This window comes from Gossypium hirsutum, chromosome D12 (assembly GCF_007990345.1).
Source record: "Gossypium hirsutum isolate 1008001.06 chromosome D12, Gossypium_hirsutum_v2.1, whole genome shotgun sequence".
Taxonomy (NCBI): Eukaryota; Viridiplantae; Streptophyta; class Magnoliopsida; order Malvales; family Malvaceae; genus Gossypium; species Gossypium hirsutum.
Genome location: NC_053448.1, coordinates 4,234,046 through 4,251,352, shown reverse-complemented (window position 1 = coordinate 4,251,352; position 17,307 = coordinate 4,234,046). Strand labels below are relative to the sequence as shown.

The 17,307-nt window shown below is 35.5% G+C and overlaps 2 protein-coding genes across 2 annotated transcripts; one reads left to right on the top strand and one right to left on the bottom strand.

Annotated features, from left to right (window-relative positions):
- Positions 1-4,803: 4,803 nt before the first annotated feature.
- LOC121224489 (uncharacterized) lies at positions 4,804-5,265 on the bottom strand. Its single transcript, XM_041107900.1, has 3 exons — positions 5,218-5,265; positions 5,078-5,143; positions 4,804-4,875 (listed from the first exon to the last, which is right to left on the bottom strand). Exons 1-3 carry the CDS (start codon positions 5,263-5,265, stop codon positions 4,804-4,806), a joined length of 186 nt encoding a protein of 61 aa, XP_040963834.1.
- A 9,175-nt stretch (positions 5,266-14,440) lies between these two features.
- On the top strand, positions 14,441-17,051 carry LOC121224488 (uncharacterized). The gene is made up of 2 exons (XM_041107899.1): positions 14,441-15,152; positions 16,975-17,051. Exons 1-2 carry the CDS (start codon positions 14,441-14,443, stop codon positions 17,049-17,051), a joined length of 789 nt encoding a protein of 262 aa, XP_040963833.1.
- Positions 17,052-17,307: the final 256 nt, after the last annotated feature.

The following is a 17,307-nucleotide window of genomic DNA, read 5'->3' as shown; positions in this document are numbered from 1 at the left end:
AATATCAAACCTTTCAACTTACTTCAATGCATAGAAATCTCTCTTCCTCTCATTCTCCCTCTCTAAGTATTTTCTCATTGTTTCTTTTTTTAAACAAAGGAGATTGTTGATTCTTAATGAATACGTTGTAAGTCGAATTATCTTTAAGGGGAATGTCCAATGCGTCTCAAGCTTAAAAGTTCAAATACTCAATTTCTTGATTGTAACGCTTTTTAAATTTTTGGTAGTATTTTAAGAATAGACACAAGAAATTTTAGAGGAAATATAGAAATGAGTCAGACAAATAAAATCTTTAAGGAATTGAAGTGATATTGGATATGGAAATCAATTTAGAAAATTATGAATGAAAAAAGATAGAAAATGACCAAATCATAAATTTTAAAAAGTTGAACGACTAATACAATTTGACCAAATTGAGAAAATATGAGTTATTGATGATTATTTGACATGAGAATGACTTGGAATATGAGTTCGTACAATGAAAATCACTTTGGGATTAAATTTGAAAAGATTAGAAAGTACAGGGATCAACTTGCAATTTTTTATTTCCATCGTGAAAAGAACATAAGTGTAATTTTTACCACCCAGGGACACATATTAGAGAGTAAATATGATTTATGAAGTTTGAATTTGATAAGTGCCATTTTTTTGTGATGAAAGTATAATAAGAGGTAAAAAAGGAATTAAAGTGTAAATTTTTTGTATAAGGGTATTCTAGTCATTTCATATGAAAATTGTGCTGAAAATATTTTTGTTTGAGATATTATATGATTAAGTATATATTTGAGTCATTGTATTTGATTAGAACTTGAATAATAAATGTGGACTATACAAATTTTAATTGGACTTTTGATTAACTTTGGCTTTAACTATTCGTAATTGAACTTTCTTCTTATCTTTTTTAGTCTCTTATTTTGATAAAAACTCCTTTTTTTGGTCTTGGGGTTGTTTTTAGAGGTCTCGATCTTCTTTACTACTTTTTACAAGCTTTATTGAAGTTTTGCGTGAGCAAAGCAATCTGTTTTGAAGTTCTTTGATCGTAATAGTGTTGGAGGTGGACACTTCATTTGCTACTTACAGTGAAATAGTTCTTTCATCTTTGATCTTTCTTCGCTTGGCTTCATCTAGGCTCATCGGTGACTCTATCAATTCATCAATCTTCAAGCTTTCCAAGCCTTTAGCCTTTTTTATGACAATCACTTTAATTAAGAACCTCTCAAGCAATGACCTCAAAACTTTCCTCACCTACTTAGTATTGAAATACTATTAAAAGGAAAAATATTGATTTGACAAATCGCAAAGTTTAGCATAAAACTCACCAATGGTTTATGAGCCATGCGTTCTCAAGGCCTAAAATTTGGTGGTCAACATTTACATCTTGGATTGCTTGATTGTGTTGGTTCTTTCATGGATTGTTTGAAGAATGTCCCAAGCTTCTTTCACCATAGTGCACTTGGAGATCCTCTTAAATTCTTGTAGATCAACACCACAAAATATGACATATAGGGTTTTAGAATTGGCATTAGCAACACGTTCTTCCTCAACGGTCCATTTCAGTTCAGATTTAGGGACTTTTGCTGCTACAGATTCAACCATGGGGGGTTGCCAACTTGTAATCATAGAGCATCATGCTCTTTCATCGATGGACATAATGTAGACCTTCATCCTTACCTTCTTGTAGGGATAATTTCCAGTCTCCAACATAGGGGGATAGGTAGTCGAAGATTCTTCCATTTCTAGTAATTAACAACACTAATAATCCCCATTAAATGTGTTAAGTGGATAGCTCTGATGTCAATTGTTGGAGCCTAAAGTTGTTAATTACCTTGAACTGTATGTGTTGAATGGAAGTGCCTAACTATAGTGGCCACTTTGTTTGCCACTACGAGAAATAAGTAAACAAGGAACACACAAGATTGTTTACATAGTTCAGTTTTCGTATGTCTTTGGAGCCTAGCTCAGTGAGTAATTTCACTATCTTTAAACCAATACAACAAGTGAATCAAACCCTATCACTTTCCAAGTATAGAGACCCCACTTTTGTATCTAAAGACTAGAGCACTCATCTCTAAATTCCCACCTGAGAATTCAGACTCTAAATATAATTTGTTTACTCTTCAAATGCACTCACAAAATAAGTTCCTCAATGAACAATAAAGTGCTCTCTATGCTCTCTTACAAGTTTCTCAATATATTGACATTTTCAAGACTTGCTAACATACTAGTGATAAATTACAATCTAAACCCTTAACAATAGCAACTACAAAATAGCAAAAATAATATAGTAATAAAGTCCAATATGAATGTGAACTAATGGAGATTCATTCTTCAAAGAATTCTTCAATGCAATCTTGATAAGTTCTCCACAATCGAAGGGGATTTGTTGTTTGATCTGGGCCAATCCAATCTTCAAGGATAGTTGCTTTAAATGGATTGGTCTTCAAAGTTGGATTTTCCTTACATTTAAAATATCAACACCATTCAAAGCTCAAAGATTTTGTTTAAGTGAATTGCCAACTCCAAAATATGGCAAGTTGTTGGACTGTCGCAGGTTCCATGGAAGTGGTCACTTTTGACTGGCACTTAACAGGTCATTTCAAAAACTTGCCTCAACAAATTTGATAAGCTTTTTTTTAGGTAATTGCAATATTAGATAGAATAATGGCCAAGAAAAAGATTGTGGCAGATGACGATGATGATGAATTTGAATCATTTGATTCAGTTCAAGAAGACAAATATTGGGATGGTGATGACCTTGATGAGGACATTATCTACGTGAAGTAGTTCCTTCTCGGTTGCTTTGCATTTTTTGCGGCAAAATGAAGTTGTTGGCATTTCATATTTATGGGTTTTTTTTTCTCTGTATAGATTTAGGTTTTGCTTGATACTGCTTAAGGTTAATAATGAGCAAGTATACTTAAGAGTAAGATTTATTTATAATTTAGCCCTTGAATTATACATGTTTTTCCACTTTGATACCTAAATTTCTTTTTGTCCCATTTTGGTACCTAAAAGCTAATAGAGTTAAAAAAAATTATAAATATGATTAAAAATTGTGAAAATCATAAGATTAAAAAAAAACTGTTAAAAATTATAAGAAATTTTGCAGTTTTCCTTACAGTTATCTTCTAATATTCAAATTCAATACTTGTTTTTTAAATCAAGTTTTAGTTCATTTTATTGAAAAATTTTCAATTAGACAATGAGGGGGGCCTAATTAATTAAATAATACATGTATCCGTCATAGTAACCAATGGACGTAGGAATGAATCTTCAGTCTCTTTATTTGAACAATATTGCACTCTTTTTTTTTATAATAATTTTTATATTTAAAAAATAAATATTACGATTTCTACAATTTATAATTATTTTTTAAAAATTGTATAATTATTTTCAAAAAAAATTTAAATTATTTAATATTTTTTACATTTTAAATTTTTTTACAATTTTTATACTTTTTACCATTTTTAAGAACTTTTACAACTTTTTAATATTTTTAAATTATTTTTATATATTTTTAAATAAAGTTTAAAATTTTATATATGATTTTTACTAATTTTATAAAATTTTATAAAATTTTTAAAGTTGTTTCGTTTTAAAATATTTTTTTACAATTTTTAAATATTTTTTAGTGATTTTTGGCCAATCAACCCCGGTCAACTAGCTACATCATTGATTAACCTACCATGTCATTGACGGCATGGCGCATTCTAATTGGCCAACTTTTAATGTTAAGGATGTTAGTTTTTTAGGTACCGAGATAAGTAATAATGCAAATTTTAAATGTCAAAATAGAACAGAAAATCTTTTTAAGTACCAAATTAAGAAAATGGGTATAATTTAAGAATTAAATTGTGACTAAAACTTTAAAAATTCTATGTCTGGAAGAGGAATGAACAATTCACCTTACTTTTTGTTAAAATTGGTCGGTACATACATGACAAGATTTTGAAAATCAGCTTAAAAGTGCTCTTACATAGTGAGATAAAGAGATTGACAGTTTTAGGTCTACAACTATTATAATAGAAGTCGATAATGGTAATAGAACGATCACAAAATAATAAGAAAAATAAAAAACACAGATTTTATATGGAAATCCTTCTGAGAAAAAATCGCGGATAAAGGAGGAGAAATTTATTAATGTTGAAAATTGGATGACAACAGAGGAGCTTCGACTACATAAGGTTGAAAAATCCTATTCTAATCAATGTCAAATGGAAGAAGTGTAATTTTATATAGATTCTAGCCCCACAAATTTCCTTATTTTGTTATTGTATTTATTTCTTCAATAAAAATTTGAGTCACACAAACTCTAACAAGTAACGTATGGGTTTCTTGATGTTTTAGAGAAGATGATTAGACTCATAACATTGTAAAATACTTATCATTCAACAGCACATAGCTTGGGCTTTTTCTTTTCTTGCATAACTAGTTAGCCAACTCGTTTGAAGCTTTTGCTAATGTGGATTTTCCTAAACTACAGAGCCGTAAGTCTTCTTATTTGGTGCCACTGAGCATCTCTCTCCATACCAAATCATTCTACATGGATCTATCTAAAATTTTTGCCTTCTTGTTGTTCTCATGCTGTAGTGATCAACACAAAATGCTAGTCTAGGTTGGAGGATTCTGGATGTTAACAGCACCCAAAACTATAGGAAAGAAACTAAACATTGATAATGTCATTGCAAAATGAAAAACAATAAACCTTTCAGACATTAGGTGCAGGCCAAAAATGAAGAACTGTTGGAGTTCCATTGATATACATTTATTCCTACACCAAACTCAACTCGTGCATGCATGCGACTAACTGTGAACAAAACGCCTCGCTTCAGCGGTGAGCCTTTGCTTGAGCTTTCTTTGTGACTTTGCCTTTGCCTGGAGGAGTAAAATAAAGCAAATAAGTAAACAATTCTCTTTGATTCATCTCTAAAACAAAGGCAGAAAAAAAGGAATGGCTCTTGGCAGCTAAAATGGCCTTCACCCTTTTTCCCCCTCAACGAACAAGTAGATCAAAATTACCAGTTTCCACCAATATGAAATTACAACAAAACATACAGAAAAAGAAAATGGGAAGTACCTTGAGGTACTTGAGCTTAATGCTCCCATAAACGAGTCCAAAAGAGAAAGCAGATGCACGAGCAACCTACGACAACAATAGTAAATTTTCAATTCCCTACATTTGATCTAACCCCCCAAAAATACAGTAAAAGTAATTACGAGAGAGAGAGTGCTGGTGCCGGCGTAAGGTCCAGGAGGCAGCGCCATTGCTTTAGGCCATTACTTTTGCCCTATAATTTATAAACGTAATTCCAATTTTATGGGAGGGTAGTTTATGTTTTAGGCCATTAATTCACTTCTACCTATGTCTTCACCATTTTCGAGTCAAACAAGCCTTAATTTTTTAGTTTTTAAAACAAATCAAATTTTTAAACACAAATTATAAATTTGCTTCTCATTATATTAGTTATAAATTATGTTATATATTCAATTTAAATTTAATTTTTATATTTCAAACTTAAATTATTTTATTATATTATTCTATAATTTAAGTTCACTATTTGTTAATACCAAAATAATAATATGAACAACGTGGAAAAATAATGATATTTAAATGATTTCTTGTATTCGTTTTGAGATTTTTATTTATATGCAAGAGTTGTGTTTTTTTTATAATTTTAATATTTAAAAAATGATTTATATATTTAAATTATGTTTTTACAAATTTCTTTATATTAATTGCTTAAAAGTAATTAAAATTGATATTTTATATGTAATCACTGAATTTTATCCGGGATTAATTTCGTGTTTAAAAAAAAAGAATTTTTTTTATTTTTTTTGCATTTTTACCCCTGTACTTTTCAAAATTTACATTTTGACCCCAAACTTTTCTAAAATTTACATTTTAACCCCAAAAATTTCTAAAATTACATTTTGACCCTTAGACTTTCTCAAAATTGCACTTTGACCCCTAAACTCTCAAGAAATTACATTTTGGCCCATATTTTTGCTAAAATTACACTTTTGCCTCAGAAGCTTTGCATCCCATGCAATTTAGTCCTTCTGGACTTGTCAAATCGCTGCAATCAGCAGCCGAACGTACCCCTCCCCCAGCCGAGCTACTCCAGCAGCCTCCTTAGGCCATGATGCCCTCCTCTGCCACCTGAAAACAAGAAGAAAATGACAAAATTGGAGGATTAAAAAGGAATGAGATTGAGAGTGAATGGAGGGGTTCATTTTTTTGCAAAAAGAAAGAAAGAAAACTAAGAAAACAGCAGCAAAAAATCAAACAAAAAGCAGCAAGCCAAAGGGCCCCAACCACCGCCTTCACCACCACCGTACCCACCGCCGTGCCTTTGCATTCTTTTAACCACCGTCATACCTACAAAGCAAAGTAAAAAATAGCAAGAAATCAACAAAAAAAAACAATAACCAAGAAGAAAAAGAAACAGCCAAGAAGAAAGAGAAGAAGAAAGAAGAAGCGAAGAGGAGACGCCGGAGACCGTCACACCGGGCGGAGGAAGCGGGGACGGCGAGGAAGAGCAAAGTCGAAGGGAAGGAAGAAGAAGAAAGAAAGAAAAAAGAGAAAAAAAAGAAAGAAAAAAGAGAAAGAAAAAAATAAAAAAAATAAAAGAAAAAGAAATACATCACAGTCGGGCTTGACCCGACCCGACCCGAGAAAGCCGACCCGACCCACAACAGACCACCCAGCAGCCAAAACAACAGCCCAAAAAAAGAAAAAAAAGAAATAGCAGCAGCAAAAAAAAAACAGCAGCAGGCCAGGCCCAATCCAGCAGGCCAGGCAGCCAACAGGCCAACCAGCAGCAGGCCCGTTCCAGCGCCAGCAGGCCTCCAGGCCCGTTCCAGCAGCAGGCCAGCACCCAGCCCAGCGCCCAGCGGCCCAATCTGCACAAAAAAAAAGAGGAGAAAAGGAAAAAACAAAAAACAAAAAAGGCCCGAATTGCGTAGCCCGTTGAATCAAGCTCAAAACAAAAAACACAAGAAGCCATGCTCAAAACGATCCAGGACGAAGAAACATGGAGAAGTTCATACATTGAATATCTAGAGCATTGCTGACAATTGAATTCGCTTTCTTTTCTTTTTGACGATTTATTTGTTAAACTTTCCTTGTCAATTTCCTTTGTTTGTTGCTTTTTAAAAAAATAAAATAAAATGAATGTGAGGTATTTCTTTCATGCCTACTTTGCCACTTTTGTCATGCATCTTGTGTTTGATTCATTTAAATGATAAATAGTAAGATAACATACTCTAAACAAAAGGAATGTTGAGCATTACCTGGATGAGAATTTGATAAATACAAGGGCCCCAAAGCAGGAACAATGTTCAGTAGGGGGCAAGAGAGCGATATACGAAGCAATGTGGATTACTCACAGAACTTGAGGATGAGCACAAAACTAGAGAGAAAAGTCAAGCATTGAGGAAATGAATGCGGACCCTCATAAAAATCAAAAGTGGGGCACGTGACAAACAGCCCAAGGTGCATTGCATGATCATGTAGACACAAAAGCATTTAGGACAAACATGTGCATATCGTAATAACATCATACATGACATATACAGGTATACCAATAGAGCAAGGAATACTAGGAGAAAGCTGCACAGAATCAATGAAGAAGAAGGCTTTTAGTTTCACCTGATGTTTTTTGAAACCCTGTTTCTTTCAAGAAATATTTTTAAAATTCTGTTTTTTTTTTAAAAATCAACTCATAATACAGAGGTGAGTTGAGCCTCGAGTCACGTTGAGGTATTTTTTAATTTAATTTCTGTTTTTTCAAAAAATCAACTCATAATACAGAGGTGAGTTGAGCCTCGGGTCACGCTGAGGTATTTTTAATTTCAGTCTTTTTCTTTTAAAAATCAACTCATAATACAGAGGTGAGTTGAGCCTCGGGTCACGCTGAGGTATTTTTAATTTATGTATTTTTTTAAATCAACTCATAATATGAGAGGTGAATTGTGCCTCAGGTCACGCTGAGGTATTTCTTTTAAATTTCTGTTTTTTTTTTCAAAAAAATCAACTCATATTGCGAGAGGTGAGTTAAGCCTCGGACCATGCCGAGGTATTTCTTTTAAATTTATGTTTTTCAAAAAAATCAACTCATATTGCGAGAGGTGAGTTGAGCCTTGGACCATGCCGAGGTATTTCTTTTAAATTTATGTTTTCAAAAAATCAACTCATATTGCGAGAGGTGAGTTGAGCCTTGGACCATGCCGAGGTGTTTCTTTTAAATTTCTGTTTTTCAAAAATCAACTCATATTGCGAGAGGTGAGTTGAGCCTCGGGTCACGCCGAGGTATTTTTCAATTCATGTTTTTCAAAAATCAACTCATTTTGCGAGAGGTGAGTTGAGCCTCGGGGCACATGTCGAGGTATTTTTGATATTTGTTTTTCGAAGATCAACTCATAATCCAAGAGGTGAATTGAGTCTCGGGTCGCACGCCGAGCTATTCTCGATTTCTGCTTTTCAAATAAAGAGGAAAATTTTGGATGATCGAACAAAATTCAGTGCTTTTTAGTCTTTGCTCTATCTCTGTTTCACAGCGATGAGCAAAGAGGGGCAGCTGTAATCACTAAATTTTGTCCGGGATTAATTTCATGTTTAAAAAAAAAGAAATATTTTTTTGCATTTTTACCCCTATACTTTTCAAAATTTACATTTTGACCCCAAACTTTTCTAAAATTTACATTTTAACCCCAAAAATTTCTAAAATTATATTTCGACCCTTAGACTTTCTCAAAATTGCACTTTGACCCCTAAACTCTCAAGAAATTACATTTTGGCCCATATTTTTGCTAAAATTACACTTTTGCCCCAGAAGCTTTGCATCCCATGCAATTTAGTCCTTCTGGACTTGTCAAATCGCTGCAATCAGCAGCCGAACGTACCCCTCCCCCAGCCGAGCTACTCCAGCAGCCTCCTTAGGCCATGATGCCCTCCTCTGCCACCTGAAAACAAGAAGAAAATGACAAAATTGGAGGATTAAAAAGGAATGAGATGGAGAGTGAATGGGGGGGTTCATTTTTTTTGCAAAAAGAAAGAAAGAAAACTAACAAAACAGCAGCAAAAAATCAAACAAAAAGCAGCAAGCCAAAGGGCCCCAACCACCGCCTTCACCACCACCGTACCCACCGCCGTGCCTTTGCATTCTTTTAACCACTGTCATACCTACAAAGCAAAGCAAAAAATAGCAAGAAATCAACAAAAAAAACAATAACCAAGAAGAAAAAGAAGCAGCCAAGAAGAAAGAGAAGAAGAAAGAAGAAGCGAATAGGAGACGCTGGAGACTGTCACACCGGGCGGAGGAAGCGGGGACGGCGAGGAAGAGCAAAGTCGAAGGGAAGGAAGAAGAAGAAAGAAAGAAAAAAGAGAAAAAGAAAGAAAGAAAAAGAAGAAAAAGAAAGAAAGAAAAAGAAGAAAAAATAAAAAAATAAAAGAAAAAGAAATACATCACAGTCGGGCTTGACCCGACCCGACCCGAGAAAGCCGACCCGACCCACAGTAGACCACCCAGCAGCCCAAAACAACAGCCCAAAAAAAGAAAAAAAAAGAAATAGCAGCAGCAAAAAAAAAACAGCAGCAGGCCAGGCCCAATGCAGCAGGCCAGGCAGCCAACAGGCCAACCAGCAGCAGGCCCGTTCCAGCGCCAGCAGGCCTCCAGGCCCGTTCCAGCAGCAGGCCAGCACCCAGCCCAGAGCCCAGCGGCCCAATCTGCACAAAAAAAAGAGGAGAAAAGGAAAAAACAAAAAAGAAAAAAGGCCGGAATTGCGTAGCCCGTTGAATCAAGCCCATAACTTTGGGCTTTTGGTAATCTTTTTACCCTCGTTTTAAATTAATTTGTATATTTAATTATTGTTTCATTTCAATTTAATTAGTTTTTTTAAATAGCATATTTAGAAATATTATCACATTTATTTTACTTGCATTTTTAAAATTAAAAAATATTTTAATGCACAAGGCAACGAACCGATTTAATGTTAAGTCATCGAATTCATCGCTATGTTGGGTGAATATCGATGGCTCGTGTTAAATAGGGGACGCCCTTAAAAAAATGAAAATATTCAAAAATTCTCAAGTTATTAAAAATAGAAAAGATTTCTCGTGTTTTAATAGAATCACGATTAAATATTAAGTCGAATCGATTTGACACTAAATCGACGATTTCATCGCCATGTCGGGGTGAATATCATCGATTCGTGTTAAATACGGTACGTTTTAAAAAAAATCGTGTTTTCAAAAGTTTTCATGTTTCCAAAATTTCTCGTGTCTAAAAAAATAATAATGAAATTTACCGTGTTTCAAAAAATATATTCGTGTTTTTTAAAAATAATTTCCGTATTTCAAATTTCCGTATTTTCAAAAATTTTCGTGTTTTAAAAAATCTTCGTGTTTTCAAGAATCCTCGTATTTTCAAAAATTCCGGTGTCTCGAAATTTTTCATGTTTTCAAAAATTCCCGTGTTTTAAAAATTTCCGTGTTTTCAAAAATTTTCGTATTTTTAAGAATTTTCGTGTCTCTAAAATTCTCGTGTTTTAAAATTTTTTCGTGTTTTCAAAAAAATAAATGTTTCAAAAATCTTCGTGTTTTTAAAAATTCTCATATTTTGATCTGATCGCGATTAACTATTAAATTGAACTTCTATTTTTTGAAAATTAGGACAACGCGTGTTTAACGAGATACCAATTTTGGGCGTCGCGAGGGTGCTAATACCTTCCTCGCGCGTAACCGACTCCCGAACCCTAATTTTCTCTGGATTTTCACGTGGACCTAAAATTACCTCTTTTTTAGAAAAGTTTAAAAATAAATTTTTCTTAAAAAAAAGAATTTATTTGGTGTCCGATCACACCTAGAAAAAAGGATCGATGGCGACTCCCTTTTTAAACTAAACTCCGTTTTCAAATTTTCAATAATTATTTCGACTAGCGCCCGTGCCCAAATTTTTAGGTCGCTACAGCTGGCGACTCCACTGGGGACAAAATGTTTTTGAGAGTCGAATCTGATGTTAAACGCGTGTTGTCAAATTTTTAAAATCCTTTGTTCAAATTAATTTTTAATCGTGATCCTTGAATTTTATTTTTTGAAAAGTCATGCATTTGCATTCGGTTTTTTTAATTAATATTTTTCTAACTTGTTTTGTCTTTCTGTTTTTTTTTCAGCTTTAAGTTTTACGTTTTTTTAGTTGTTTTAGTGAAAATAAAATTTAAAAGGTTTGTGAGTTTCTCCCCACACACCGTGCACTTGCATTTTTTGCATAACATGAGCTCTCTACTCGGGCTCTGTCCGTTTAAGTGGAAGTAAACGCTACGCCTTCGTGAGTTAACTCGTCTCTCCGCACAGGCTAGTAATTACTTCTGGGTTACATATGACTTATGCTTTCGTGAGTTAACTTGTCCCTCCGCATAGGCATAAGTAAATGTAATCCCTCGAATTGAACTCGCAAGCCCATGACGGGCAATAACCGAGGCTCCGTACTTACCTTAGTAGGTGACAATATGGACAATTCGAGTACCTTTCTAGAACCGAAGCCACATATAGTGAACCGTACGAGCCAGCCAATTAGAGCCATGCCGAACCTCTGTCCGTTTGATAGTTACCAAAATAAGTGCACGGGAGAAACGCCTCTTACCTTTTATTTCTTTTACATTTACATTTATTTGCAAATGAATTGAGTCTGTTTAATAAATTGGGTAGGATAGATTGTCTGATGGTATGTGGGGTAGGTTTCTTGTAAAGCATGTTGGGGCAATAAATAAATAAATAAATAAATGTGGGTCTGTTCCACCAAATTACATGATTGAATAGCTTAATTTGTTAAATTTTCCATAGTCTTTATTTTTCTTTTTTTCCTCTGTTTATTTCTATTGTGATCTCTAACCAAGGTTATTTGTTCTTCATTTTATTTTTTTTTATCATGCATCATAGACATCTTATTAGGAAGGTGTTGGTTAAAGATTGGTTGCCAAAAACGGGTTTCTGATGGAGGAGTCAATTACACGAGTAACTGAGAAAAATGCTGTAGTCCGAGATTGGTCTTTGAGGACTCAAAAAGTAAAAAGGGACAGTTTAAAGGAAGGATACACCTCTGATCTTCCCGAGCGTGTGACTTTGAATGCTCTTTAGAACGATCTCGAAAACTTGACTGGGATTTGGAAACAGTGGGACTCAGGCACTAGGGGCATCTTCATTGGCAAAATATTTTGTAATGGACTCTTTTGGATTAATGAAACGCCAAAATATGGGGCTAACTTGAAATCAACACCATTTTTTGCATATTTATGCATGACTGACATTCATCATCCATCCATTCATTCATTCATTGCATGTACATATCACCCTAATCATTCACTAAGGCCAAAACCGTATAATCCACAATTGCAACACTACAAGTCTGGAATCACGTCATTCTAGAGCTATGGATGCTGAACTCAATGAGAGTGATACAATTGAGGATGTTTCAATGATATGCTCTTATCCCCCAAGACATATTTTGAACAATTGGACTGCTATGGACCTCATTGTAGTTTCTAAGTCCTCTCCAGAGTAATGCTCAATGTTAATTCTCCATTATTTTGTATGTCCCTGAGTAATGAGATTTCTTTTGTAAGAGCTTATGTTTGCTATTTATCATTTCAATGGACATTAATGAAGATGCATTTTGTTATGATCTTTTCATTTTTATCAGTTTCATAATTACCCCCATCGCTTCATATCCTTTCTCTCCATGTATCTCATTCCATAACATTGTGTGTGTTGATTCCAATACTTTGATGCTCCCCTATAGCAGTCTTTTCTATCCGCCTTTCAAGTGCTCAGATATCCGTGGCATGAACAATCCCGTTACAAGTCCTGAAATCGATTTCGAGAAGGTTGTTTGTTTAGGAGAATTTGAAGCTAAGGAAGATGCTGAAAATTGTGACTGGCCTCCTGACTTACTAAGAATGGTTGAACAAGAAGAGAAATAGATTTTACTCCATAAAGAATCTGTTGAGACAGTGAATTTGGGGAGTGAAGAAAAGAAATAAGAAGTGAAGATTGGGACTTCCATTTCAGAGAACACCAAACAGAATTTGATCGTCTTGCTCCGTGAGTACAAAGATGTATTTGTCTGGTCTTATCAGGATATGCCAAGGTTAAACATAGATATTGTGGTCCATAAGCTCCCACTGAAACCAGAATGCAAGCCCGTTCAGCAGAAATTAAAAAGAATGGGACCCGAAATACTGTTAAAGATAAAAGAAGAAGTCAAGAAACAATTTGACGCCGCCTTCCTACAAGTATCCAAATATCCAGAGTGGGTGGCTAACATAGTCCCAGTACCGAAGAAAGACGGTAAGGTTATATTTAGATAAAGATGGCTCCCGAAGATATGGAGAAAACCACATTCGTGACAATATGGGGGACCTTTTGCTACAAAGTAATGCCGTTCGGATTAAAGAATGCTGGGGCAAGATATCAGAGAGCCATGGTGACGTTGTTCCATGATATGATGCATAAAGAAATAGAAGTTTACGTCGATGATATGATTGCCAAATCTCGGAAAGAAAAAGAGCATGTTGGAAATCTCAAGAAGCCGTTCAAAAGGCTAAGAAAGTTCCAGTTGAAGCTAAACCCGGCCAAATGTACGTTTGGGGTTACCTCGAGAAAACTGCTAGGTTTCATTGTCAGTGAGAGAGGTATTGAAGTTGATCCAGACAAGATAAAAGCTATACAATAACTGCCACCTCCGCATACACAAAAGGAAGTCAAAGGATTTTTAGGAAGGTTGAATTACATTGCTCAATTCATCGCTCAACTTACCAATCAGTGTGATCCAATTTTTTGACTCATTCAAAATATAATCCGGAAAAATGGAACGAGGAGTGCCGAGCAGCATTTGACAAGATAAAACAGTATTTATCTAATCCTCCGGTACTAGTACCGCCAACACCTGAAAAACCCATAATATTGTACCTGGCCGTGTTTGAAAACTCAATGGGTTGCGTACTGGGTAACATGATGAGTCAGGGAAAAGAGAAAAGGCGATTTACTACCTCAGCAAAAAGTTCACAGAATATGAGGCAAAGTACCATTCAATTGAGAAGTTTTGTTGCGCATTGATTTGGACGGTTCGAAGGCTCAGACAATACATGTTGTATCATACGACATGGTTAATTTCAAAACTGGATCCAATAAAGTACATGATGGAGTCACCTGTACTCTCAAGAAGAATGGCACGATGGCAGATCTTACTGACTGAGTATGACATCGTGTATGTGAGCCAAAAATCGATAAAGGGAAGAGCGACAGCTGACTTCTTGGCAAGTCGAACAGCGAAAGAATACGAGCCTTTGAGATTTGATTTCCCAGATGAAGACTTGATGTACATTTTCGAAGGTGAATCATCAAAAGATCAATCATAGAAGATGAGTTTTGATAGTGCATCGAATGTATTGGGGGCATGGGATCGGAGCAGTCTTAGTGTCACCGGAAGGAGATCATTACCCACTCACTGCCAGATTGAACTTCTTCTGTAGTAATAATATAGTAGAGTACGAAGCTTGCATCATGGGGCTTCGTGCAGCTATCAAGAGGAAGATCAAAATTTTAGAGGCACACGGGGACTCAGCATTAGTCATTTATCAAATTCGTAGAGATTGGGAAGTGAGGGATTCAAAATTAATCAAGTACCACGATCTCGTTGCGAAATTGGTCAAAGAGTTTTATGAAGTGACTTTTAACTACTTTCCACGGGAAGAGAACCAATTGGCTGATGCCCTAGCCACATTGGCTTCGATGTTCAAGGCAAACAGAGAAACTGAGATAATGCCCATCCAAATGAGTATATATGAGACCCATGCACACTGTTTTAGTATTGAGGAGGAGTCAGATGGACGACCATGGTTCCATGATATCTTGGAGTATATCAAGAATCAAAGGTTCCCCGAGCAAGCAAACAAGAATGACAAAAGAAAAATCAGGAGAATAGCGATTGGATTTGTTCTTGACGGGGATATTCTATACAAAAGAGGAAAAGATCAAGTGCTCATGAGGTGCGTGGACGCTGTTGAAGCTAGAAAGATACTTGAAGAGGTTCATGAAGGAATTTGTGGAACACATGCCAATGGTTTCACCATGGCCAAGCAGATTATGAGACTTGGTTATTATTGGCTGACGATGGAAACGGATTGCATTGGTTACGCACGAAAGTGCCACAAATGTCAAATTTATGGCGATAAAATTCATGCAGCTCTATCGCCCCTTCATGTCATGACTTCTCCGTGGCCTTTTTCTAAGTGGGGCATGGATGTTATAGGGCCAATTTCCCCGAAAGCTTCCAATGGGCATCGATTCATCTTTGTGGTTATAGACTACTTCACAAAATGGGTAGAAGCCACTTCGTTTGCTAATGTGACAAAGGCTGCAGTCTGTAGGTTCTTAAAAAAGAAGATTATATGTCGATATGGTCTGCCTGAAAGAATCATTTCAGATAATGCTTTAAATTTGAACAACAAGATGATGAAAGAAGCATGTGAGCAATTCCAGATAAAGCATCATAATTCTTCACCCTACCGCCCGAAGATGAACGGAGCAGTAGAAGCCGCTAATAAGAACATTAAGAGGATTATTGGGAAGATGACTGAGACGTATAAAGACTGGCATGAGAAGCTACCATTCGCTTTGTACGCATATCGCACCTTGGTACGGACGTCTACGAGGGCAACTCCTTTTTCTCTGGTTTACGGGATGGAAGCCGTTCTGCCTATCGAAGTAGAGATCCCATCCCTGTGCGCCTTAATGGAGACAAGATTAGAAGAATCAGAGTGGGTTCGAGCTCGATATGATCAGCTAAACCTTATTGAAGGGAAACGCTTGAAGGCAATTTGTCATGGGCAGATGTATCAGAAAAGAATGATCACGACCCATGATAAAAAGGTGCGGCCAAGAGAATTTCGTGAAGGGGAGCTCGTTTTAAGAAAGATCCTCCCGATACAAAAGGACTTTCGAGGAAAATGGTCACCAAATTGGGAAGGGCCATACGTTGTAAAAGAGGCATTCTTAGGAGGGGCTCTGATTCTCACTGAGATGGACGGGAAAGAATTACCTAATCCAGTGAACTCAGATGCTGTGAAGAAATATTATGCTTAAAAAAACAAAAAAAATAGAGAAAAAACAGAAAAAACAGACAAAACAAAAAACAAAAAAAGGGAAAAAAAGAAAAAAATCACGATGAAAACCCGAAAAGGGCGTCTTGATAAACAAAAAGGATTAGGATGAAAACCCAAAAGTGAGTCCTAACAAAGTGGGCTTGGGCTTAAAGGAGCAAAGTGACTTGAACGGGGAGTTGAATGACGAAGTCGCAATATTTGAAGCATTCTCAGAAGCTTAAAATCTTCTACACAAGAAGTCATGCTCAAAACGATCCAGGACGAAGAAACATGGAGAAGTTCATACATTGAATATCTAGAGCATTGCTGACAATTGAATTTGCTTTCTTTTCTTTTTGACGATTTATTTGTTAAACTTTCCTTGTCAATTTCCTTTGTTTGTTGCTTTTTAAAAAATAAAATAAAATGAATGTGAGGTATTTCTTTCATGCCTACTTTGCCACTTTTGTCATGCATCTTGTGTTTGATTCATTTAAATGATAAATAGTAAGATAACATACTCTAAACAAAAGGAATGTTGAGCATTACCTGGATGAGAATTTGATAAATACAAGGGCCCCAAAGCAGGAACAATGTTCAGTAGGGGGCAAGAGAGCGATATACGAAGAAATGTGGATTACTCACAGAACTTGAGGATGAGTACAAAACTAGAGAGAAAAGTCAAGAATTGAGGAAATGAATGCGGACCCTCACAAAAATCAAAAGTGGGGCACGTGACAAACAGCCCAAGGTGCATTGCATGATCATGTAGACACAAAAGCATTTAGGACAAACATGTGCATATCGTAATAACATCATACATGACATATACAGGTATACCAATAGAGCAAGGAATACTAGGAGAAAGCTGCACAGAATCAATGAAGAAGAAGGCTTTTAGTTTCACCTGATGTTTTTTGAAACACTGTTTCTTTCAAGAAATATTTTTAAAATTCTGTTTTTTTTTCAAAAAAATCAACTCATAATACAGAGGTGAGTTGAGCCTCGGGTCACGCTGAGGTATTTTTTAATTTAATTTCTATTTTTTCAAAAAATCAACTCATAATACAGAGGTGAGTTGAGCCTCGGGTCACGCTGAGGTATTTTTTAAATTTCTGCTTTTTTTAAAAAAGCAACTCATAATACAGAGGTGAGTTGAGCCTCGGG

Excerpts from the sequence above, each read along its gene's own strand:
- LOC121224488 (XM_041107899.1), top strand. The coding sequence starts at position 14,441 with ATGTATTGGGGGCATGGGATCGGAGCAGTCTTAGTGTCACCGGAAGGA. Across the intron at positions 15,153-16,974 it reads CAAGCAGATTATGAGACTTG|GTATACCAATAGAGCAAGGA; the intron begins GTTATTATTGGC and ends TGACATATACAG.
- LOC121224489 (XM_041107900.1), bottom strand. The coding sequence starts at position 5,265 with ATGGCGCTGCCTCCTGGACCTTACGCCGGCACCAGCACTCTCTCTCTC. Across the intron at positions 5,144-5,217 it reads GCACCAGCACTCTCTCTCTC|GTTGCTCGTGCATCTGCTTT; the intron begins GTAATTACTTTT and ends TTGTTGTCGTAG. Across the intron at positions 4,876-5,077 it reads TTAAGCTCAAGTACCTCAAG|GCAAAGGCAAAGTCACAAAG; the intron begins GTACTTCCCATT and ends TTACTCCTCCAG.